General features: G+C 42.4%; 1 long non-coding RNA gene and 3 gene segments (V, D, J or C); 2 read left to right on the top strand and 2 right to left on the bottom strand.

The window, feature by feature from the left end:
* LOC113663510 overlaps window positions 1–27,017 on the top strand; it is a 122,825-nt gene that overhangs the window by 26,756 nt on the left and 69,052 nt on the right.
* Window positions 18,856–20,702, bottom strand: LOC125145736. Its single transcript, XR_007144171.1, has 2 exons — window positions 20,056–20,702; window positions 18,856–19,968 (listed from the first exon to the last, which is right to left on the bottom strand). It is a non-coding gene; the product is annotated as an uncharacterized LOC125145736 (long non-coding RNA).
* The window catches only part of LOC113648731, an 85,084-nt gene continuing 78,911 nt past the window's right edge, over window positions 20,845–27,017 (bottom strand). Inside the window, 1 exon segment of the V gene segment in view lies at window positions 20,845–21,320. Coding sequence covers window positions 21,007–21,320 — 314 coding nt within the window.
* LOC113663505 overlaps window positions 22,069–27,017 on the top strand; it is a 61,003-nt gene continuing 56,054 nt past the window's right edge. Inside the window, 2 exon segments of the V gene segment in view lie at window positions 22,069–22,228; window positions 22,335–22,633. Of these exon segments, the coding sequence occupies window positions 22,177–22,228; window positions 22,335–22,633 (351 nt within the window).

Below are 27,017 nucleotides of genomic sequence, written 5' to 3'. Positions count from 1 at the left end.
ATCTGTTTCCATTATTTTAACTCTGCATCCTTTTCTTTAGAGTCTTTTGGGGAAATCGTCCTGACTCAGTCTCCAGGATCTCAGTCTGTTTCTCCAGGAGAATCTGTTACTCTCACCTGTAGAAGCAGTGCATATGTTAGTGTTGACCTCCAATGGTACCTGCAGAAACCTGGAGAAGCTCCTAAACTCCTGATCTATGATGATGTTAATCGTTACACTGGGGTTCCAGATCGTTTCAGTGGCAGTGGATCTGACAGAGAATTTTACCTAAAAATCTCTGGAGTTCAGGCTGAAGATGCAGGAGATTATTATTGTCAGCAGAGTGAGAGCTATCCGTACACACAGTGTTACAGCGTCGTACAAAAACCTCCCTGAGCTTTAGAGGAAGTGCTCTGACTCAGAAACACACACTGATCTGAGAACAGCTGCACAGCTGCTAATGTACTTTTTTACCAGATTTTACCAGACAATTGTTTCCATATAACAAATGTTCTGTTCACATTTAATCCTTTTTTCTCCTAATCTCTGGTAAGCATCAATGGTTAGAGTTGTATAGAGAACTTTAATTACATGTCTCTCAAAAAGAGAACCTTGTTGACCACAAAGTGTGAGATCATGACTGATATGTTCCTGTCCATTGCATGTTGAGCTTTATATTGTAATCACATTTAGGCTCGAATCATTGATGCACGTCATGGTTTCAATATAAAACTTCCACTCAACATGCAGTGGACAGGAACATATCAGTCATAATCTCACAATCTCAAAAATAACACTTTGTGGTCCACAAACACATTCACTGGATAACTGAGACACAAGGAGCTTTGCTCAGACAGACGCCGATGTAGTTTCATAGCCTTGTTGGGAAAATTATCCTTCAATTCTTCATGGTCCTGTTCTCCTCACAGTGCTTTCTCCCCAGACTGTTTAGTGGAACTCACTTATCAGCTCAATACTTTGGGTCAATACACAAAATGTATCTCCACAAGTTTGTAAAACTGAGGAAATTTATGAAGTTTTACGCCAGTCTCCCATTTTTTTTTTCACACTCTCACTTTTTTCCAAGTGCCAAAAGCTTCCACTGTCTTCTCACTGCCCCTCATATATTTTAAACATACAAAGATTTGTGATTCAAATCATTTAAAAATAATAACCAGGCATATTTTCTCAGTTCCCTACACACACTATATACAAAGATGTACAACATAATACCTTTGGGTTCCAGTAAGAAGCTTGTCAAATATTCACCTTCTCTCAGCACACAGCTCCTGTTCTGTGTGACATTCAGATGGAAATTTGGTTTAGATCTTTTCTTATTGTTTTACTTTTACTTTTGTCTCCTCCCATAGACCTGTCATGTGTCATGACACATATCTCATGTGTTAGTACTACTGTGTTTCTAGTATGGTTTCTGACCTGAAAGTAGGTCTTGCTTCTTGTTGGACAGGACCACCCTCTGACCTCTGCCATGTGTGACCTTAAAGGGTGACTGTCATGTGAGGTTGTGGCTGTGGGATGGACTAGGATCAGGGAAAAGGGTCCTTAATGCTAACAGGTCCTGTTGGGGCCGAAGTAGACTTTAAAGCCATATTCAAGGTATAGAACAGAACCACCCAGACTTCAACAAATTAAAACTAAAATGTAAAAAATTCAGGCAACACTTTAGGTAGCCAACAAATGTAAATAACTCTCTGGACCACTGCTACATGGTCTTGAAGGATGCCTACCACACTGTTTACTGGGTGTCTGGTGCCCCTACTTCCTACATACAAACATAAACTAAATTCTGCTAAACCTACAGTTACTATGGTGAAAAATGTACAGATGAAGCCAAGTTGTAAAAGCAAGAGTGCTTTGATTGTACAGACTAAAGTGAATTTTAAACAAAAGATTATGACTTGGACAAACTATCTGATTCTGTAACATCTTACATAATTTTCTGTGAAGACATATGCATCCCAAACAGCACTCACAGAAAATTCTACAATAACAAACTGGATTACTGCTAAACAGAGATAGCTATTGAAGTATGGTGTTATAATGCTTCAAGCACAGCACCATAATACATGTTTCCAAAAACACCTACATCTCAGGACTGAATAACTACAGACCAGTTGCCTTTAGCTCTCTTGTCATGAAGTGCTATGGGATGCTGGTGCTAACATAACTGAAGTGCATCACAGGATTGCTGCTGGATCCATACAGATTGGAGATGACCGGCTTGTGGTTCTGGGATTCCTTGTGGTGTAGACACAACAATTTGGAACATATCATCAGTAAGACAGTGCATATGACAGTTGACTTTAAAAAAAATACTAATCCTCTGTCACCATTCACTATCCAGGGTTGTACTGTGTCCAGTGCTGATTCCTTCAAGATCCTTAGACCATTTCAAAGACTTGAAGTGGGAGAAAAACACCAATATCATAACACAGAAAGCCCATCAGAGATTGTACTTTCACAAGTGCTGACATCAAAGACAAGTTAGGTCTGCATAGTGGATCGTTGTGACCAAACTGCCCTTCCTTCAGGGGAGATGGGAGAATCATAATGGACCTTTCACACCCTGAATACAGTCTGTTCAGGCTCATGAATTTTCTTCCCTTAAAATTAGATTGGCCTTAAGAGGAAGTAAGTGTCATCCGTTATATAGCTAGACTTTCTGACTTCACGCCGCAGATCACCTTCACGTGGGTGGCTGCCAGTTTCCCAGACCTCCATGCCAAGGTGTCAAGGTCTTGAAGAATTCCATTTTCAGCACGTATTATTTCTCCTGCCACGTCTGACTATTCAGCCACTATAGGGTTTGAACGCCATTGTATGGGGCGATGCCGGGGATTGAAGAGACGCTTATGGGCTATCTCTCAACTACATCGCCCGCACGGCGGGAACCTGCCTTTGGGTGGTATCTGAGCTCCACTGAGCCACTGACTTTGTGCTCCGTCCCAAAAAGCAGACGGCCCGCTCCATAGGCCCTGCAATGGCTGTGCTTGTTGCCACAGAGTGGCACCTGGTGCTCATTTTAACTAATTTTAAAGATGAGGATATGTCCTCTCTCCTGGATGCCCCGGTGTTACCTCAGGGCTTGTTCTGTGATGCAGTGATTACTGTCATCAACAGGCAAAAGGAGGTATATGCCAGTTGGCTGCATTCAGGCTCCCCTACTGCCTGACCTGCCAACTCTGGCAGTTCAGGGAGCAGAGGGGTCTGTGCCTGCTCCTCTTCCTTGCACGGATTTCCCTGGGTCGGCACCTGCCAGTTTCAGGGCACCCGGGAGGCCTTCGCAAGGTTGACACCACTGTCAGACAGCCAGGCAGTGTCTCAATGGGTCCTGGATACCGTAGAAAAAGGCTACAGGATCCAGTTCTCCTCCCGTCCTCAGCACTTCCAGAGTGTGCTGCCCACGATTGTTTGCAGACACCAGGCGGTGTTTCCCCAAGAGGAACTTTTCTCACTTCTGAGGAAAGGGGCCATACAGCATGCTCCCCTCCCAGGGCGGGACTCCAGCTTTACAACCGATATTTCATTGTTCCCAAGAGGGACGGGGGGCAGCGTCCGGTTTTGGACCTATGGGCTCTGAACTGTACTCTGAAGACTTACAGATTCAAGATGCTCAAGCTCAAGGTTATCGTGTCCCAGATCAGGTCCACAGACTGATTTGTGATGATCGACCTTGAGGACGCTTATTTTCACATAGGCATTCTGCCGGAGCACAGGAAGTTCCTCAGGTTCATTTTAGGGGGAGAAGTGTACTGGTATTGTGTTCTTCCTTTTGGCCTAGCCCTTTCACCACGCAGGTTTACAAAGTGCATGGACACTGCCCTAGCACAATTGTGTCTCCAGGGCATCTGTGTACTGAATTACCTGGACGACTGGCTCATTCTGGCCCAGTCGACAGCTATGGCGGCCAGTCATCGAGATGCTGTGCTTGCCCATAAGACGTCTCAAGGCCTCAGGTTCGACCCAGTAAAGGTTCTCCTTTATGGAGAACCACCTTTCTGGGGCTAGTTTGGAACCCCACCACCATCTGTCTCCCGCTCGATTGGCTTCCATCTTGTCAGCGGTGAAAGCTATTCGGCAACGTTATCCCTTTGGTTCTGCTCCACATGAGGCCATTTCAGCTCTTGGTCAGGAGTGCGGACTTTCATCCTCACAGACATACCCTCAGGGTTATAAGTGTTACATGTTGTGGGCTTCGTACCCTTCTTATGTGGTAAGACCCCGGTTTTCTGCCTTGGGTCCCACTTTAGGGGCGTGTCACCATTGCAGGACTCTTTCGACGGATGCCTTGTTTTCGGGCTGGGGAGCGGCCTAGGATTGCCGTCCTGCCCAGGGTCTATGGGATGGCTCTTATCTCTCATAGCACATAAATTGCCTGGAGATGAGGGCTGTGTTTCTAACACTTTCTTCCACACCTCAGGGGCTGCCATGTCTTAGTATGGACAGACAGCACTGCGGTGGTTCCCCATATCAATAATCAGGGTGGTCTGCATTTGCACCCCTGTTTCAGGTTGGCACAGCAGATTCTGCTCTGGTCAGAGACCAGGTTCCTTTCACTGAGAGCGAGTTCCAACCCAGAGCATGTAAAGGCAGACTTCCTGCCGAGGCAGGTGCTGAGGCCCGGGGAGTGACGTCTCCACCCCCATGTGGTGGAGCGGATTTTGTATGGACGTGGCTGAGGCTCCGTCTGTACACCTTCCTCCCGGTAGCTCTGCTCCCGCAAGTCCTAGCTAAAGTGCACCACAACTGGGTCAAGCTTCTCCTAATTGCCCCTTGTTGGCCCTCTCGAGTTGATTCTCGGTACTAGCCTCCCTCCTGAACGGCACCCCATGTGAGGTTCCCGTCAGGGAGGATCTCCTCTCTCAGGTGCAGGGGCAATCCTATTACCACCCCCCACCCCACCCCACCCCAGAGATGTGGAAGCTCCGAGGGGGACCAGTCCCTAGAGGCAGGCCTCTCATCAGAGGTGACCAAGACTCTTCTGAATGCTAGGGCTCCCTCCACTAGGAAGCTATATGCTCTGAAGTTGAGGCTTTTTTGCCTCTGGGGCGATGAACACCGTCAGGATCCAGTTCACTGCCTGTTCGGTACAGTGCTGGAGTACCTGCAGTCTTGCTTTTCTCTACTTTGAAGGTGTATGTGGCTGCCATTTCTTGCCGAACCACGAGCCTGTCCTTGGGGCCTCCTTGGGTAGGCATCCTCTTGTCTCTCGCTTTCTGCGTGGTGTCAGGCAGCTGAGGCCTTCCTGCAGACCGCATCTCCTTCCTGGGATCTCTCTGTGGTCCTGGAGGGGCTGCTGGAAGCCCCCTTTGAGCCCATGGAGTCAGCCCCTCAGAAGATTCTGATCCTGAGGTTGGCTCTTCTCCTAGCCTTGGCCTCTCTCAAGAGTGGGGGATTTGCAGGCCTTGTCAACCCCCCCTGCGTGCTTTGAATCTTTTCCCCTGGCATGTCCAAGGCTTGTTCTCCGCTCTACCTTGTGGAGTAACTCCTCCGCCCCTTTTTTGTCTGTCTTGTGGGCCCGGAATAAGGGTTTCCGCCAAGCGCACTGAGTATTGGAGGCCATTAACTCAGGCCTATGAGGTGCGCGGTCTTGCCTCGCCTCTCGGCATCAGGGCTCACTCCACTGGGAGTATTGACTCGAACCTACAACCTTAGGATTACGAGTCAGACTCTCTAACTATCAGACAAGGTGGCGCCTGTGTTCGGCTTTGCTGTCGCTCCTTTTTTGTTTTCTCGTATATTTGTGATTGTACTTGTATTATTTGTTGCTGTATCAGCCCTGTCAGCTAACTATTGTGTGTCGGCTGCTATTAAGTATGATCGGCACACGTTGTTTCATATCAGAGACCTTATTATGGGGGACTATGGTAATTCGACCTGGTACAAACCGATTTTTTCGCCTGTCTTTGAGTGCTCGTTGAAGTCGCCGGAGTATTTACTGCTGTCTAAGGGACGTGGCCGGAGGAAAAAGCGAGGCTCCAGAGTGGGTTTTCAGACGAGGTTGAGGCGATACCGGGCATCTACGTTTACCCCGAGTGGGTCCGGACTGGAACAGGTAGAGCGGTGCCTGCGGCAGGTTCCAATTAGCGCGTGGGGATATGGTATAGTCGTAGTCACGCCACCTTGCTATGATGCTATGAAGCTTTTGCAACTCGGCAGCCCCAGATACCGGGCTTACGGGAGCGGGTCCTGCGCCCCGTGTCTCTGTGTGGGGAAAGAAATGGAGCGGAACCTATTGCCCATACGCCCCAGTCAGCTGGTGTTAACGTAAACCGGATTCGGGTTGCCTTGTTGAATGCTCGCTCTATAGCGAATAAAGCGTTTATATTGAATGATGTTTTTATCAAGGAATGTTTAGATATTATGTGCCTGACCGAGACCTGGCAGCGCGAGTCGGATTACGTCTATTTGAATGAACTCCATCCTCCGAACTGTTCTGTGTTTGGTACAGCCCGCAAAACAGGTCGTGGAGGTGGTCTTGCCATTGTGCACCGTGACTGTTTTTCTTGTAGGCAACTGAGTCAGGATTCCTTCAGCTCGTTTGAACACCAAATGTCTAAGGTTGGCACTACAGAGTCTTTCTATTGTGTTTTAATTTACAGACCTCCTGGCCCTGCGTGTGTGTTTTTAGATGAGTTTGCTGAGTTTTTATCTAATATTATTAAATTGGAGTCCGTGTTAATAGTTGGTGATTTTAACATTCACATAGATGACGCTTCCTGTAACACGGCATTAGAATTATTATCTTTGACCGAGTCTTTTAACTTTTCACAGCATGTCTCTGGTCCCACACACACAAAGGGCCATACATTGGACTTGGTTTTTAGTTTGGGCCTGTGTGTGGATCAAATATCTATTAATGATATTCAAGTGAGTGATCACAGTTGTATTTTCTTTAATCTTTCTTTTTATTTGGAGTCAAATCCATCTAAGGTGAGCACTCAATGACGTATTATAAATCAAGTTGCTGTTGATAAGTTTTGTTTTTTATTTGTTCCTAGTTCTTTTAATGAGTGTATTTATGCTGAGTCCTTAGTTCAGTCATTTAATAATCATTGTGTGTCTGTTTTAAATAATGTGGCACCGCTTAAACACAGTCTTATTTCCCCACAAAAACACTGTCCTTGGATGAATGAAAGCATCTTTAGTCTCAGGAGAAATTGTCGTAAAGTGGAGCGTTTATGGAAAACCTCTAAACTTGAAGTACACAGATTACATTTATAGGAGCTGATCACAGCTCTTAATGTTATGATTAAACAGGCCAGATCTGATTATTTCACAAATCTTATTGTTGCAAATAAGAAAAATCCGAAAGTCCTGTTTGACACCATTAAAAATATTGTTTCGCCCCCAGCTCCACAAGTATCTGTATACTCATCAGCTGACTGTAACAGATTTTTACATTTCTTTGTCAGTAAAGTGCAGGACATTAGGGACAGTATTTCTCCTTCCTCGCACACCTATAATAGAGGTTCTCCTCTCCACTCTTGGGACTGTTTTTCCCCTGTCAGTCTACAGGACATTAAGGTTTTATTAAAAAAGATGAAACCTTCTTCTAGCCCTGCTGACATTGTCCCAACGACTCTACTGTTCAATGCTACTGATACGCTTGCTCCCTGCCTGGTAAATATGATAAACTTGTCTCTTTCTACTGGCACGGTTCCCTCCTTTTTTAAACAAGCTGTAGTGAACCCTACTTTAAAAAAGCCAAACCTGGATCCTGCTGACCCTGTAAACTACCGGCCCATATCTAAATTGCCATTTATTTCCAAAATTTTAGAAAAAGTGGTAGCTAATCAACTTTCCACTTATCTGCATTACCATCAAATTTTGGATAAGTTTCAATCAGGTTTCCGCAAAGTGCACTCAACTGAGACAGTACCACAGGGATCAGTATTAGGTCCTTTGCTGTTTTTACTGTATATGACACCTCTTGCTCAGAAAATTCAGAGTTTTAAGCATGTGTCCTATCACTTATATGCTGATGATATTCAATTATACTGTTCTTTCAGGGAGTCTGAGTTTCACTTGCTGTCTAGCTTGTTAGAGTGTCTGTCCTGTATTAAGGAGTGGTTGGGCAGTAACTACCTTCAACTAAATCCGAAAAAGACAGAAACTTTGATCATTGCCCAAGATAAGAAAATTCCACAGATCAGGCAACATCTTGGTTCTTTGGGCTCTTCTGTTCAGTCAAGCCTCAGGAACCTTGGTGTTGTATTTGATAAATCCATGTCTTTACTCAACATTCAGGACAGTTGGTTTAAAACTGTTTTTATCATTTACGGAATGTTTCTAAAATGAGGAAAATGTTGTCCAATGCAGATCTAGAGATGATTATACATGCTTTTATCTCTTCACGTTTGGACTATTGTAATTCACTTTTTACCTGTCTTAACAAACGTGTTTTAAATCGTCTTCAGATTGTTCAGAATTCAGCAGCGAGGCTTTTAACTGGAACCAGCAGAAGATCTCACATCACACCAGTTTTATACTCTTTTCACTGGTTACCAAGCAAATATATTGATTTTAAAATTTTGGTCCTCACTTATAGAGCCCTTCATGGGAATGCTCCTGGGTACATCACTACATTACTTTCTAAAACTTTACTTACTATTGCCTCATCCAGTGCCTTGGCCAGGGGTTTTACCTTTGGAGATGTTTGTGCTGCGGCAGGTTGGTCCTCTCCGCACACCTTTATCAGGTTCTATAACCTGGATTTGGACCCCTCTCCAGGGTCCCAGGTCCTGCAGGGCCTTGATGGTCTGTTTCCAGTCTGCTCATGCTCTCTCACGGCCTCTGGCACAGTCATCGACGGGTGCATGGCAACGTGGGTACTGGTGTTCCCATAGGATCAGCACTGACGCAGCGTCGAGTTCCCTCAAAAGGGAACTACACCAGCTTACGTATGTAACCAGCTGGCCATGCCCCGGGCATCCTCTCGTGCTTCTTTCAGACAAATTGAAGCTGGAGTAGTGTGACGTAGATGCCCTTATATGGACTTGCTGGCGCGTAATCACTCCGTCACGTGTCCTTCCCGAGCCATTAAAATGGCGAGTGTGCACACAGAGCTTCGGACACAACAACCTCACACAAGCGTTCCCATAGCGTCAGCACTGATGCAGCATCTCATACATACGTAACCTGGTGTAGTATCTAATTTACATTTACAGCATTTGGCAGACGCCCTTATCCAGAGCGACGTACATAAGTGCTTAAATCTCTATCATTGGATACATCAATGCTGATTCACTAGGTTTCTGTCAGGACCCTTGCAGAGGTGGAAGGAGACAGACCCGTAGGCAGGATAGCTTCAAATGAATGGGGTTTAATACATTAGGAAGACAAACATAAACCACAACACACGGGGAACTAACAATATTATCAATGAAGCCGCGCTGCCTAATGCAACCCGGCTCACATATATAGCGGCACAGACAATCACACACAATGGGAAACAGGTGTGATGACCGGGGAGGAGCAGACGTGGACGGGGCAATCACGTGACACAAACAAACAACAAACGCACATGGCACCAAATCTGCGCTGATCCCTAACAGTTACACACATACCGCTTAGAATTAATGCCAAAATATTCAATCTTGGTGTCATCAGACCAGAGGATCTTATGTCTCATAGTCTGGGAGTCCTTCATGTGTTTTTTGGAGGCTTGTTCTTTGTTTTTTTGGAGGCCTATGCAGGCTTTCATGTGTCTTGCACTGAGGAGAGGCTTCCGTCGGGCCACTCTGCCATAGAGCCCCGACTGGTGGAGGGCTGCAGTGATAGTTGACTTTCTGGAACTTTCTCCCATCTCGCTACTGCATCTCTGCGGCTCAGCCACAGTGATCTTTGGGTTCTTCTTTACCAAGGCTCTTCTCCCATGATTGCTCAGTTTGCCTGGAGGGCCAGGTCTAGGAATAGTTCTGGTCATCCCAACCTTTTATGAGGATTATGGAGGCCACTGTGCTCTTAGCAATCTTGAGTGCTGAAGAAATTATTTTGTAACCTTAGCCATATCCATGCCTTGCCACAATTCTGTCTCTGAGCTCCTTGGGCAGTTCCTGTGACCTCATGATTCTCATTTGCTCTGACATATACTGTGAGCTGTAAGGTCTTATATAGACAGGTGTTTGCCTTTCTTAATCAAGTCCAATCAGTTTAATTAAGCACTGTTGCACTCCAATGAAGGAGTAGAATCATCTCAGTTAAATATGAGTGTCACAGCAAAGGTTCTGAATACTTATGACCATGTGATATTTCAGTTTTCTTTTTTAATAAGTTTGCAAAAATTTCTACATGTCTGTTTTTTTCTCTATCAAGTTGGGGTGCTGAGTACATTAATGATAAATAAAATGAACTATTTTGATTTTAGCAAATGGCTGCAATGAAAGAAACAGTGGTCAATTTAAAAGGGTCTGAATACATTCCGTACCCATTGTACATCAATCAAAAGGTGCAGGCTATTTGGTAGTGCCACAAGTACTAAAGGCTACAGCAGGGGGCAGAGCTTTTTCTTACAGAGCCCCACAGTTATGGAACAGACTTCTAATTAGTGTTCAGGTATTGTTATGTAATTATGTAATTTATAATCACACTCTCCGGGGCACGGTGGCTTAGTGGTTAGAATTTTCACCTCACACCTCCAGGGTTGGGGGTTCGATTCCCGACTCCGCCTTGTGTGTGGAGTTTGCATGTTCTCTCTGTGCCTCGGGGGTTTCCTCCGGGTACTCCGGTTTCCTCCCCGTCCAAAGACATGCATGGTAGGTTGATTGGCATCTCTGGAAAATTGTCCTGAGTGTGTGAGTGAATGAGAGTGTGTGTGTGCCCTGTGATGGGTTGGCATTCCGTTCAGGGTGTATCCTGCCTCGATGCCCGATGACGCCTGAGATAGGCACAGGCTCCCCGTGACCCCAGAAGGTCAGATAAGTGGTAGAAAATGAATGAATGGATGAATAATCACACTCTGGTGTCATGCAGATCCACTCAAGGTTTCGTACTCATAACTTCTCAGAGTTGTTCATTGCCACCATTGCCTTGGACTTGCTCATTAGGTATAAATATAGATTTACATTTTGGAAAAATAAACTTTGCAGTTTTTGTCTTGAATTATTACATTCATGTAAAGCTACTATATTCCTTGTTAAAAGTGATATAGAGATAAAATTGAATGACACTTGAATTTCTTATGTATCATGGAGACTAGTATGAACAATATCTGCACTAAGATCAAATAACACCGGCAAAGAGACACAACTCTGATCAGAGACCAGTAACAGGTCATTTACCTCTTTAACCAGCGCTGTCTCTGTTCTATGATGAGGCCTGAATCCTGACTGATACATTACATGATTATTATTCCTATGGAGGTCTGAATATAACTGCTGTGTGTGACCTCTTCTAAGATCTTGTAGATAAAAGGCATGTTTGATATTGTCCTAAAGTTGGACGGGTTCAGAGGTGGAAGGGAGGATTTGTAATGAATGCTGAAGGATGAAAAATGCTGCATTTAACTGCAAATGAAAATTAGGTTTAATCACAAACCTTTTATAAATATGAAATTTATCATCCTTTAGATGATAAAGTGTGTAGTGTCAGTTCCCTCAACCATAAATCCTGCTCTAAAGAAAGACATGAAACCAGCTTCCTGTTCCACACCCAGATAAACACACAGAGTCAGTTTTAAGCAGGAAATCAGAGAGCAGTGTAGAGGAAGTGAGATTTACATGAAGACGGCTGAGTGATCCTCTTTCTCCCAGAATAGAGCAGCACTTTCACCAGATGTTCAACTTTCTTCATCCAAACTCACTGAAGCACAACACACAGCCCTGAATCTACAGCTAAACACACTCTCTCCTCACACTGATAATGACTATTAACTCCAAGAAAAGAACACACAATGTCCAAAATGAAGCTTTATTTCAGCAGAGCAAAACTACAGGAAGAGCAACAGGACAGTGAAGAGAGTAAAGACAGAAATGTCAGCATTGTGTAGAACTGAAACTCTATTGTAGATGGATGTGGAAGCAGCTCAGTGTTCAGTTCTATCTTGGAGCTGTTAGCCTTAACACTGGCTCTTTCTGAACGTGACCGGATGATCCACGCCCTCGTGGGAGACCGTACAGACAAACTCCTCCCCCTTTTCCCAGAGTGCTTTGCTGAGGGTCAGGGTACTGCTGCGTGTGTAACCGTCCTTCTTCTGTTCTTCTGCACTTGTCAAGACCCCGTCCTTCACCGCCGAGCCGTCCACCGTCCAGCTCACCGACGCCCCCTGTGGAGAGTAGGCAGACAGCAGGCAGAGCAGCGAGGCCGATTCCTCAGACTGGTGCAGAGAGGAGGGAGGGAGCAGAGACACGGAGGGCTTCACCGTGGGACCTTCTGTAGACCACAAACACACAATAAACACACCTTTACACACGCTTACACAACATTTACTCATTACTGCTTCTTCACATCACTGCACGTCAGTAGAACTACTCAGCAGGAGAACATTTCCTAGTTCCTCCTTCTATTGTGGAGACACTCGGACTTTGATGGCCTTGATTCTGGGAGTGTGTTCCAGTCCTCCTGAGTCCTTCTGTTATTGTACATGTAGTGCTACAGAAAAATAAATCCACTGCTGATGGAAATACACTGATATTCCACACAGTCAGGGCTGGAAAACATCACACCTTCCCTTTGAGTTTCCAGAGAAGAAGATTTACTCCATTACACAAATCACATATCTGGCAAAGAGGCTTAGAAATCAGTTCAGTGACGGAAATAACCACATCACACCACATCCACCTTTCTACACACTGTTTATCTTTGTTTCCAGATTCAAAATCAGTCCATCAGTAACATGACAGAAGGCTAACAGACACAGGATGAAGTTTTCTACCATGTCCTTCACAGCACACAATATGAACTTCAGAAGCTGTGAATGTGAAAGTGCTGTTTACTGATGAACACACTGTCTACTTATTCAGCTAACAGCTAACTCCTGATTTTTAATTTCCTCTCTCTTATTTTTATTTTACTGAAACTGTCTCATCATCAAAACATACTCCACATTCCTTATCTCCAAATTATAAAGACATACAAATGAATAAATGAATAAACAAACAGAAATTCTTTATGATGTCCACATTTTTCTATTTGTCTAAACTTTAATATTTTGATAAACAATAAAAATAAATGAATGGAATGTTGAATAAAGAAGAGAGACTTACTGATGATGAGTTTGGTTCCTCCACCAAAAGTGAACCACAGTGATACATTCTAATGAAGCCGTCGTACAAAAACCTCTGTTACACTCCAGTGACCACACACACACACACACACACACACACACACACACACACACACACACACACACACACACACACACACACACACAGTTGTGGTGTTTGCATATGTGTTCTGTGTCACTGCTACACACACTTTAAGAGCTGTAGTGCTGATCAGAGTGTGTTCAGTCCTTTCAGAGCCACTGACACGCAGCACAATGATGATGGTACTGAGTCTCCTGCTGGGGACACTGGGACTCCTCGCTCACCGTGAGACATTCTCTTTACTTTTATTATTCATACACATCATCACATCACTCTCACACTCATTACTACATCTGTTTCCATTATTTTAACTCTGCATCCTTTTCTTTAGAGTCTTTTGGGGAAATCGTCCTGACTCAGTCTCCAGGATCTCAGTCTGTTTCTCCAGGAGAATCTGTTACTCTCACCTGTAGAACCAGTGCATATGTTGGCAGTGACCTCCAATGGTACCTGCAGCAACCTGGAGAAGCTCCTAAACTCCTGATCTATAATGATGTTACACGTTACACTGGGGTTCCAGATCGTTTCAGTGGCAGTGGATCGAACACAGAATTTTACCTAAAAATCTCTGGAGTTCAGGCTGAAGATGCAGGAGATTATTATTGTCAGCAGGATAAGAGCTTGCCGTACACACAGTGTTACAGCGTCGTACAAAAACCTCCCTGAGCTTTAGAGGAAGTGCTCTGACTCAGAAACACACACTGATCTGAGAACAGCTGCACAGCTGCTAAACTGCATTTCTTTGCTTTTTACTAGATTTTACCAGAAAATTGTCTCCATATAAAAAATGTTCTGTTCACATTTTTTTACTCTCTCCTAATCTCTGGTAAGCATGAATGGTTAGAGTTATATAGAGAACTTCAATTACATGTCTCTCAAAAAGAAAACCTTGTGGACCACAAAGTGTGAGAGCATGACTGATATGTTCCTGTCCATTGCATGTTTAGTTTTATATTGCAATCACATTTAGGCTCGAATCATTGATGCTTGTCAAGGTTTCAATATAAAACTTCCACTCAACATGCAGTGGACAGGAACATATCAGTCATGAACTCACACAACTTTGTGGTCCACAAACACATTCACTGGGTAACTGAGACACAAGGAGCTTTGTTCAGACAGACGCCGATGTAGTTTCATAGCCTTGTTTCCAACTTATCCAATTCTTCATGGTCCTCTTCTCCTCACAGTGCTTTCTCCCCAGACTGTTTAGTAGAACTCAGTTATCAGCTCGATACTTTGGGCCAATACACAAAATGTATCCCCAGAAGTTTGTAAAACTGAGGAAATTTATGAAGTTTAGCGCCACTCCGCCATCCTTTTTTTCACACTCTCACTTTTTCCCAAGTGCCAAAAGCTTCTACTGTCTTCTCACTGCCCCTCAACCCATCACCCACCAACATAACATAACATAACATAACACAACATAACATAACAACACGTACCTATATAAAATATGTTCATATATTTTAAACATACAAAGATTTGTGATTCAAATCATTTAAAAATAATAACCAGGCATATTTTCTCAGTTCCCTACACACACTATATACAAAGATGTACAACATAATACCTTTGGGTTCCAGTAAGAAGCTTGTCACATATTCACCTTCTCTCAGCTCCTGTTCTGCGTGACATTCAGATGGAAATTTGGTTTAGATCTTTTCTTATTGTTTTACTTTTAGTTTTGTCTCCTCCCATAGACCTGTCATGTGTCATAACACATATCTCATTAGTACTACTGTGTTTCTAGTATGGTTTCTGACCTGAAAGTAGGTCTTGCTTCTTGCTGGACAGGACCACCCTCTGACCTCTGGCATAAAGGGTGACCTTAAAGGGTGACTGTCATGTGAGGTTGTGGCTGTGGGATGGACTCAGATCAGGGAGACTGCCTTTAATGCTCCTTAAGAGCGTGCACAGGTCCTGTTGGGGCCGAAGTAGACTTTAATATATTCTGAATATACCTTGGCACACTCTGTACACTTGGGCCTGGGATGACTGTGTGATACCATTTGTTTATGACCTCATATATGACTGTAATATCCTTTGATTTGACCTGGACATTCTTTATGATCTGTTCTGATAAACATGCGCCGAACCCGACACTCCATAACGAGCTCGTCATACTATCATTAAATGTGTTAACCATCACGTCTGTTTCTGTTGTTTATGTACCAAATTTGCCCATAGATAACACTGAATACTGCACCTTTGTTCTGTATACATATCCCTGTAGGTCTCAGTAAACTTTGCAGTGTTTTTCTATTCATTCTGTTTTTTGTCACTTTCTCTGATATCAGCTCAGAGGTAGCAGCAGACTCAGACTTCTGCTCAGAGTGAACTAGAAAAATTCTATCATGGCTGTAGCATGAAGCAAGCTCAACAAATCTGGGGTTTCAGTATAATATTCAGATTCACTAAAACATTCTCACACTGGATTAAATGGCATCACTATTCAGGCCTTTCTCATCAAGTCCTGTGGGCACCTTAAAAAGGACAGATCTCACACCATACATAAAAAATAAAACAAATAATAACAGAGAAAAACAATATGTTCACTGTTCCAAAGGCAAATGGAAGTAATCACTAAGTTTGTAGATGTTTTTTAGTTCATAAGGTAAAAGTGATTACATACAGATGTAGCGGCTCAAAATTGTTCTTTTCCTGCGCCTGACAGGTGCTAGTCAGGCAATCATCACACGTTTATCAGGTGGTTGTCATGAGCCCACCTCTATACATGCAATCAAGGACGTGTGAATATTCTAATGTAGCCACCCACATTTTTAGCTGTTGTAATGCAATTCCAGGGCACAACCAGAAGATGGGGCTTTGCTCACAAACACTTTCTGACCCTGACTTTACAGGTCAGAGACAACCTTTTTTTAAGTGTATAGAAGCAGTTTTCTCCTTCACCTTGTACCTGTCCAGCAGGAAGATAGTAGGAAGGACCTGAAACTTTAATGTCATTATCACACACTGGAGAGAGACAGACAGACAGATGGATGTTATATTTGGTGACACTGTGGGTTTTGAACTTATTTAAAATTAAAGTCAGTTTTTATTATATATATTAAAACATGCATCACCAAGCGTAACAACACTGCACTATTAAAGACATCAGCTTTAATAGGAATCCTCAGATTTGCAGGAGGTGAATATCAGAGTTTGCAGATTGACCTACAGTATCTGTCTGTGAGACGTGAGGGAGAGAACACCACTATGTTATGCTTACTAAGGGAGCAGAGCTGGGTGTTATCAGCAATGTTCTCACCATCCTAATTCTACTGCTCTGTCTTCTGGGAGAATGATGTGCCTTGAGAACAACTTTCAGAAAACTTCACCTGGATGACTGAGAATCTTCACAGACATATTATGCTTAAATTAAAAAAGAATGATTTTGGATCATTTATTACCATCAAGCATTCTTAAAAATTTGATGCGTTTTTATTTACCAAAATGAAAACTAAGACAAATATACTGTATGCCAAGAGCGTGATTTGAACCGAGGACAAGATATTTTCAGGACATGCATCTAGGACCTGTTTAGACTTTAACCCTCTTATTACAGTATGTTGCAGGTCAAATTGACCTACAAGTTTTTAAAAAATTTAAAAAAAGTTAAAAATTGGTGAACATCACATATTTGCAACCCTCCCTACAGTCGTAGGGTTAGAGTACTGTAGGGTTAAATGTCATATACTGTAGGACTTTTTTGTTTGCAGCTGTGAGACATATTTACGTCTCACTCTCTCCTATATTGTCTTGACCTCATCTATAAGGTTCAAAAATGCAGTTTTGTTATGACTTTTGATTGGAACAACATAACCTGTAACAATTTGTTCACAAACTACAACCTGGGCCAGGAGCTTCTAAAGAGAAAGTCCATGTTTGTCTTCACATACTGTTCAGAACAGCCAGTAACAACAATAATGTCTTAACGTGTCAAAGTGGTACAAGAGGTACATCTTCTCTAAGGAGATGGGGAAGACACATATGATACCACATGTACAAAGGATGGAACCTGTACCAAGGACCCAGCTGCTGTACAGTGAGGGATCCAGGACAGAATGTCACCTTGTGTGCCAGCAGGTAAGCGTCTCTGAGCATGTGTACAGTTGAGTATGTTTATGAATGTATGTTGTTTGTGTCTTGGGATCAGCAATAAAACACACTAATCATCATCATCCTCTTCTTTCCAGGTTGTTACTCGGGGAAAAGAAAGAGGAAGAAGCAGCCAGGTCTGCAGCCATCTGATGATGACAAGACTAACATGTGAACCACATCACAGGGTGGTCTGTACAAATGACCATTTGCAGGGACCACACTGTGATACCATGTCCCTCATATCAGAGGTGGCAAAAGTACACACATCCTTTACTCAAGTAGAAGTACAGATACTCACTTTTTAACCTCTTACGGGCCCCGTGCCGTATACGGCACGGAAGTAGAAGTGACCACTAGGGGATGACCCAGAAACAAGCTTCAATTCAACTTTAAAGCATCAAATCCTCCAAAAACACAAAAAACCTATTTACATAGTAAAGTTTATACTCTCAATAATTTTTTAAGCCCACATACAAAGCACAATATGATTCACAGCCTTCATACAATTAGAAAAAATTTCGGACAAAACTGACCTAGGTGGCGCTAGACCGGTTTTTCCCTTACCTTTAGACCTCTTTCTTCAAGGGTAATATATTCCAACACAAATAATCCACACAGGTCCAAGGAATTGAAATCTGTAAGCCTTTTAATCCAAAACGCTCTGGTCGCGCCGCAAATATTCCGTTAGTGTTCTAAAAACTGGAAACAGAAGTGCGCCATCATCTCGTTTTGCCGCTCTAACTCCTAATTGGGATATTCAAAAAATCGGACCTATACAGCCGTTTAGCCAATAAGCAGACGATTCCAACGGTATATGACATGCCGTATGTTCTTTGCCTGTGTCTGCGTGAACTGGATGAGCAGAAGAATTCTTGCGTAATCCCTGACCTTTTGTCCCTCTCACAGCTCAGGGTGTCAAGTTACAGGCCTGTTTTCACACCAGAGTGATAGAGAGAGAGTCTAGGCTTATTTATGGCTTGTCAGACTGAGCCTGCAGCCTTTTATTTCAAAGTTATATAGTAAACAAGTACACAAAAACACTGCACCAGACGACCAGGGCCGTAGAAAAATATTCATATAAAATCCATTTTTGGGTCTTTTGACTTGAAATTTTTTTTGGTAAAAGCCAAGACATGTGGCTATGACTCTCTGTTGTTGTTTTGTCCCTAACATGTTCCAGAAAAATAAGATTAATCAGTTTATCAGGTAAACAACCCAGGTGGACAGGAAAATCTGCATTCAAACCCCTGTAACTTTGTGCCAGTAAGGCTTAGAATCAATCTGAAACTAGTTTCTGAAACTAGAGAATCTCTTCTTTCAAATGAGACCAGTGTGCTCACCCCTGTGTGTCAAAGTATGTGGGAGCTGTACCACTTTTTGTTGGACAATGGATATAGGCGGAGGTCCATAAGAGGTTAAAATAAGTGTAGACAAGAAACATGGGCATCATATAAAGTACAACGTTTATTAAATACTTGCAATTAAAATAAAAACTCACTTAATATGCTCAATCCTAAAGAGCCCTTACTAACAGCTCAAACTAACATTGCAAAAACAACAAAAAGAAAAGATGTCTTCACTGTTAAAATGGTGCAGTGACAGACAAATACACAAATAACGACGATCAAATGAAAGAAATAATAAACAACCACTTTACGCAACTTCTAAACAGACAAAACAAAATATAACAATTAAATACAGGGCTGGGGTTATCCACCGAGGCGATCACCAGGGTTAGTTATCCAACCGCACACTTCCACACACACACACACACACACACACACACACCTCACCGTGAACTCAGAGCACGCACTCGTACACTTCAAGAATTTCGCACAGCACACGTTGGAATAGCACCACCACCAAAATGTCTTTCACCAATGGAACCCCCAGCTCCTGAAAGAATTCAAAACCAAAATAAGAACATATGAAACAGAATGAATGAAAAGCAAATAGAAGTCACGATTCAACGCAGCCGAAAACTTTATAAAAAGTTTGAGGGAGACAGGACTCAAAAGGAGCGGCCACGTTGTTCTTAGGCCGACCCAAAGAAATATCCGATCGTCCACCCCAAAGTAGACTAGATCAGGTCTGTTAAAACTATCCCAGAAACCAGATGGTAGCAGCAAAAGTCCCTTTAAATGATTGTATGCCAATGTTAGTCACTCGGCGCGCAGTGGAGGAAAAAGTAAACTGCAGTGATAATGGCCAGGAGGAAAAGAGAAGGAGAATCCTATTACAAATAGTACAAAAACAGAATTAAGCTGTTTTAAGTATTAAGCACAATTACACGTTGAAATTCCCCTTAGCAAAACCGAACAAAACTTACCAAGTGCGAATAAAGGAGTTCACGAGGATCAGTTCGCCGCTCAGGATACGCAGCCCTCAAATAACCCGCCGTGAAACCGAAGTACAAGGACTGCACATGACTCACGCCACCCGACTCTCATTGAAGCTAGACATGATTTATAATGCAACTTCTTCATACCTGAAAGGTGGGCAGTAGACAGATCCGAACTGCATCCGACAGGGACACACACAGTGATGAAAAGACAGGCTAAGGGTGCAATAAACGAGCCATTAGTACAACGAGTAAAGATAAATAAAAACGAATTACCCAACGCTACATGCTAACAGCACATACCTGAAATCGCTAGAGTAACTGAAAAAGGGGAAGATACGGACGTGACGCATCCCAGGCTCAAAACCAACCCGCTCTAAATAGTGCCTGCTCGACACTGATTGGTGGTCATGAGCGTCAATCACCACTCGTACCTCGTTCATACGTCACACACCTCTGGTTCATATACTGTGTAGATGCCCACATATGCACCTTTTTCATTTCTACCTAGAAATGTTTGTATTTCTGTACATTGTGTCATGTGCATAGTGTGTATTGTGACAATGTAAAGACACATCACATGTGCTCTGTGGCGACCCACATATAAATATACGTGACCTTCAGTATTATTGCCAATATTATTATATATTATTATATTATATTGCCAATATTATATTGTGTTACATTGTAGATGTTACAATTGTTACATCTACTTGTTAATGGCCTGGCATTGATAAAATAGACAAGCAAGGCATTTGTCTGTGACTTAAATAAGTCTGTAGTGTCAGTTCCTTCAACCATAAATCCTGCTCTAAAGAAAGACATGAAACCAGCTTCCTGTTCCACACCCAGATAAACACACAGAGTCAGTTTTAAGCAGGAAATCAGAGAGCAGTGTAGAGGAAGTGAGATTTACATGAAGACGGCTGAGTGATCCTCTTTCTCCCAGAATAGAGCAGCACTTTCACCAGATGTTCAACTTTCTTCATCCAAACTCACTGAAGCACAACACACAGCCCTGAATCTACAGCTAAACACACTCTCTCCTCACACTGATAATGACTATTAACTCCAAGAAAAGAACACACAATGTCCAAAATGAAGCTTTATTTCAGCAGAGCAAAACTACAGGAAGAGCAACAGGACAGTGAAGAGAGTAAAGACAGAAATGTCAGCATTGTGTAGAACTGAAACTCTATTGTAGATGGATGTGGAAGCAGCTCAGTGTTCAGTTCTATCTTGGAGCTGTTAGCCTTAACACTGGCTCTTTCTGAACGTGACCGGATGATCCACGCCCTCGTGGGAGACCGTACAGACAAACTCCTCCCCCTTTTCCCAGAGTGCTTTGCTGAGGGTCAGGGTACTGCTGCGTGTGTAACCATCCTTCTTCTGTTCTTCTGCACTGGTCAAGACCCCGTCCTTCATCGCCGAGCCGTCCACCGTCCAGCTCACCGACGCCCCCTGTGGAGAGTAGGCAGACAGCAGGCAGAGCAGCGAGGCCGATTCCTCAGACTGGTGCAGAGAGGAGGGAGGGAGCAGAGACACGGAGGGCTTCACCGGGGGACCTTCTGTAGACCACAAACACACAATAAACACACCTTTACACACGCTTACACAACATTTACTCATTACTGCTTCTTCACATCACTGCACTTCAGTAGAACTACTCAGCAGGAGAACATTTCCTAGTTCCTCGTTCTATTGTGGAGACACTCGGACTTTGATGGAAATAACCACATCACACCACATCCACCTTTCTACACACTGTTTATCTTTGTTTCCAGATTCAAAATCAGTCCATCAGTAACATGACAGAAGGCTAACAGACACAGGATGAAGTTTTCTACCATGTCCTTCACAGCACACAATATGAACTTCAGAAGCTGTGAATGTGAAAGTGCTGTTTACTGATGAACACACTGTCTACTTATTCAGCTAACAGCTAACTCCTGATTTTTAATTTCCTCTCTCTTATTTTTATTTTACTGAAACTGTCTCATCATCAAAACATACTCCACATTCCTTATCTCCAAATTATAAAGACATATAAATGAATAGGGTTCGGGTTAGGGTTAGATTTTTTTTTTAGGGTTAAATTTTTCTATTTGTATAAACTTTATTTAATATTTTGATAAACAATAAAAATAAATTAATGGAATGTTGAATAAAGAAGAGAGACTTACTGATGATCAGTTTGGTTCCTCCACCAAAAGTCCACCACAGTGATACATTCTAATGAAGCCGTCGTACAAAAACCTCGGTTACACTCCAGTGACCACACACACACACACACACACACACACACACATACACACAGTTGTGGTGTTTGCATATGTGTTCTGTGTCACTGCTACACACACTTTAAGAGCTGTAGTGCTGATCAGAGTGTGTTCAGTCCTTTCAGAGCCACTGACACGCAGCACAATGATGATGGTACTGAGTCTCCTGCTGGGGACACTGGGACTCCTCGCTCACCGTGAGACATTCTCTTTACTTTTATTATTCATACACATCATCACATCACTCTCACACTCATTACTACATCTGTTTCCATTATTTTAACTCTGCATCCTTTTCTTTAGAGTCTTTTGGGGAAATCGTCCTGACTCAGTCTCCAGGATCTCAGTCTGTTTCTCCAGGAGAATCTGTTACTCTCACCTGTAGAACCAGTGCATATGTTGGCACTTACCTCGCCTGGTACCTGCAGAAACCTGGAAAAGCTCCTAAACTCCTGATATATTCTGCATCTACTCGTCAGTCTGGGATTCCAGATCGTTTCAGTGGCAGTGGATCTGGAACAGAGTTTAGTCTAAAAATCTCTGGAGTTCAGGCTGAAGATGCAGGAGATTATTATTGTCAGCAGAGTTACAGCTATCCGTACACACAGTGTTACAGCATCGTACAAAAACCTCCCTGAGCTGTAGAGGAAGTGCTCTGACTCAGAAACACACACTGATCTGAGAACAGCTGCACAGCTGCTAAAGCTGCACTCCACTGAACATCATCAAACATCTTCATGTTTCAAAAATAATCCTTCTTAAAAAGCAGAAATCTCTTCATCAGCTGTTCGTGCTGTGATGAGAAATCAGCTGATGTGTGTAATGATATCTGATGATTTCCACCTTCTGCTAAGAGGAGCAGTGTCTACTACACACTACTGTAACACACAATGTAGTGCAGGATCTTTCAATAAGAGTCAACATTTATTTCTATATGATTCTAGATTTAAAGATTCATTTTCTCATCATCTGTAAAGTTTCAACACAAACCAGTCTCCTGTTCTACCCCAACCTGATGAAATGTAGACTGATGTTCAGTCATCTGGCCACTAGATGGTGCTGTAATGGAACTGTATACATGCTGATCTGTTACTGTGATGAAGAGAAGATGGACTGAGGATTAAACAATCTTTAAGATGAACTAATTGACATTTTTTCTGTATTCCCAAAATACTTGAGCAGTCTGATCTCCTCCTCTGATCTCTCCCATCAACAAGATGTTTCAGACTGCAGACCCTCTGATTACAGGATGGTTTTGTTTTTCACACCATTCTGTAAAAACTCTAGAGATGGTTGTGTGTGAAAATCCCAGGAGATCAGCAGTTTCTGAAAAACCCAAACCAGCCCATCTGATACCAACAACCATTTACTGTTAAAGTCACAGACATCAGACTTTTACTCCATTCTGGTGTTCGAGGTGAACTTTAACTGAAGCTCTTCACCTAAATCTGCATGATTATATACACTGTGCTGCTGCCACATGATTGGCTGATTGGATAACTGGATGAATGTGCAGGTGAACACAGGTGAAGGGTCCTGATAAAGTGGTGTATATCATTTCATCCATACCTGGAAAATGTCCCCCAACCAACCAAGATAAATAAAAGCAGTTAAAGCAGTGAAACTGAGAGAGAGAGAGAGAGAGAGAGAGAGAGAGAGAGAGAGAGAGAGAGAGAGAGAGATTTACATGAAGACAGATGAGTGATCCTTTTTATCTCAGAACAGAACAGCAGTTTCACCAACTTTTTCTGCTTATTAAGAGTCCAGACTGGAAACATCAACGTCTTCAATAATCAGTACAGTGATACACTCATGGTACAAAAACCTCTGTTACACTACAGTGAGCACACACACATACACACACACACACAAACACACACACAAACACACACACACACATTTCCATAGCGAGAGGTTCCACTTTGCATTATCACCTCATGCTTCAGTGCCCTGTGAGTGTTTATAGCCCTGTGACTTTAACACTTCATGACTGAGAGCTGCTGCTCAGCGACTTCACCCACAGAAACCATGAGTTTGATCAGCGTCTTCATCTGCACACTGCTCCTCTGTGCTCAAGGTAAGATTTCACCCAGTGAAATTTATTCAACATCTAATAATTATCTTACCTACATTTCTTCATCCTTCTTCTTTTTCAGGATCCCAAAGTCAGGCCATTGTGACTCAGGGTTAGGGTTAGGGTTAGGGTTAACCCTAACCCTTGTATCATATACTGTCACATGAATACTTGCAATTATCCTGTACAACCACTACCATGAGTCCCTCTGTTCAAATCCCACAGCAAAACTCAGTCACATGTCATTTCCTCTCTAATGTCCAGGCCTTGGTGCTTTTGAGCTTCTACCTTGCAGTACTTCATGGCAGAGTCATGTGTTGACAGAAGACATTACAGTAATTATAAAACAGTACATACAAGATGTTTATTCATGAACCTTCATCAGATCTTCCACATTTCCACATCTGCACATTTGTACTGAAGCAGAATGTTGCATTTTATCTATGAATCAAAGAGCATTGTTTGGGTCTCGTTGCTTTATGCTCCTGTGGTAGAAAACTGATATCTGTGTTTGACCGTATGGGTAACATATAGGTATGAAAATATAGGACCTTCATAGGATCTATGTGGAGAAAAAGGATATCACACTTAAAATACTTCTTTATACTTTTAAATGTTTTTCTTTTTTGATCAGTTTAACTGCATTTATGGATCGCCCCCTATTTTCATGATTTTCGCCTACATGACCTACCCACTTAAAAAGTAGTACAGCTCCCACATACTTTGACACACAGGGGTGAGCCTGGTCTCATTGGAAAGAAGAGAGTCTCTAGTTTCAATACAAGTGTCAGAGTGATTCTAGGCCTTACTGACACAAATTTACAGAGAATAGAATGGAGGGTTTTGATTTCCGTCTGAGATTTTTTCTGATAAACTGTATAACTTTGAATTAAAAGACTGCATGTTCAGTTTAAAAGGCCTAAAACAAAGAGAACCTCTCTGCCTAAAAGTCTGCTGTGAAAAAAGGCCTGTAAACTGTAACCTGACACCCTGAGGCCTGAGAATTGCGCAATAAAATCATTGCGCAGCCTGTTCTGCGCAGCTCAGGCCTCATAGATGTGTCATGTTGCATACCGTTGGAATCGTCTCCTTATTGTCTAAAGAGCTGTAAAGGTCCCGGATCATGAAATCGCTATTAGAGGGAGCAATTGTCAGTCAAACGGAGGGTGTCCCACCTAGGATGGAGAGACATCATTGGCTTCTCAGCCGTCTATCTCTGCATTACAGGTGCTGGTTGGCCCAAGTGAGGGCTTATTTGATTCGTTAGGCCCTGGACTACAAATCTGATGCCTCAGTGTAGTTTTAGAAGCCTCATGGGAGAAGTGAGAGCCGAAACAATGGACGGAAGTAAACTGCCGTTTACAGTTTTCAGTCAGAAACGTAATATTTGTGAGGCGAGCGTTTTGGATTAAAGCGTTTTGGATTAAACGGCTTACATATTCCAGTTCCTTGGACTCTTGGGGATTTTTTACAAGCATTTGTTTTGGAAAATATTACCCCAGTGAAGAAAGGGAAGCGTTTAAAGGTAAGTAAACAACTGGACTAGCGCCGCCTAGTTCAATTCACTATCAACTTGGATTGAATTAGTATGATGGCTATAAATCATATTATGCTTTGTGTGTGGGCTTAATAAAATTTAAAAAAAGCTACAACGAAGTTGATGCAGCCTCATCCCCTAGTGCTGGTGTGCCATGGCTGGCACGGCGGTCACATAACAGTAAGCACAGCTGAGGTCAAGGCAAATAGAGAGTAATCCAAATAATCACAAGCAATGGTCATAAACAGAAAACACACAAAGAGCACGGAGTAAAACAAGGCTTGGTACACACTGAGTGATGATACTTTCCATGGTGCATATTGTGCACTTTGCTTAAATACCGGAAGGAACCCAGAAGTTAGTGGAGTAGCAGCTATTTTTAAAGAACACTTAACCTTCTGGGGTCTGACCATTTTGGGACACTTCAGAGGTTCTGACATGCTCTTACATGTGGTCTTTTTTCAGTTATTTCAAAACATATTAATGGCTAATATCACATAACATTGTATTCAGCACAAACTGGGCTACAATATTATGCAAGTAAAATGTATGTATATGTTTTTATTTTTAAGTAAATGATGTTTATGCGTGGGTAGTAAAAAAAAATTCACATGAAACAATACATTGATTTAGCTTTTGTAAGACAGTTTTTGTTGTGTAAAGGCAATATGCAACGGAAGGTCAATGGTCATGAATATTGATGATTCACACCTGAGGAGGCCGAACCCCCTAATGGCTTAGTCTGGATTGTGTTGACAAAAGAATGAATGTGGGGAGACTTAAAGAGAAAATCTTTTGCTTGTAGTGTAATAAAATAGTGTACAATGAAGTACAAAAGACTTAAGATTTTATTTATATCTGTACTTGAAAAAATAAGACTTTTTTTTTTTTTACCAATGTTAAAAAAAACATGAACAATATAATAGAGTCAAGAGTCAAGAAGCTTTATTGTATGCAATGATTCAAAATGTCAGCTGTAAATGTACAGTTTGGTGTGCATCTAAAAATACTTTACATATAAATTAAATATTTATATAAATATAAATTTGTTAAATGTTGTCATGCCATTGTTCAAAACAGTTCCTATTTAACTGAACACACAAGGGAACATTACATGTTTTGCATTTCCAAGGTGTGTCCTGTCTTTTACCATGCACTGTCTTGCAGCGCACACATTTATTTTTTATTGTAGGCGCGTTTTTGGCGCTTTTTTCCTCTTCAACGTGAAATGCACTTAAAATACTCCGTCATTCATAATCATACACACACATGTAATACATCATTCGAAACTGTGAAGTGTCTACTTTTATTTGACTGCCTTCATAATAACAACAAAATGCTGTGCTTTTGGCAAATAAAGAAAATAACCTGGGTG

The sequence above is a fragment of the Tachysurus fulvidraco genome, chromosome 10 (genome assembly GCF_022655615.1).
Source record: "Tachysurus fulvidraco isolate hzauxx_2018 chromosome 10, HZAU_PFXX_2.0, whole genome shotgun sequence".
Lineage (NCBI taxonomy): Eukaryota > Metazoa > Chordata > Actinopteri > Siluriformes > Bagridae > Tachysurus > Tachysurus fulvidraco.
Note: the sequence above shows the minus strand (reverse complement) of the source record. Positions and strands in the feature narration are given on the sequence as shown.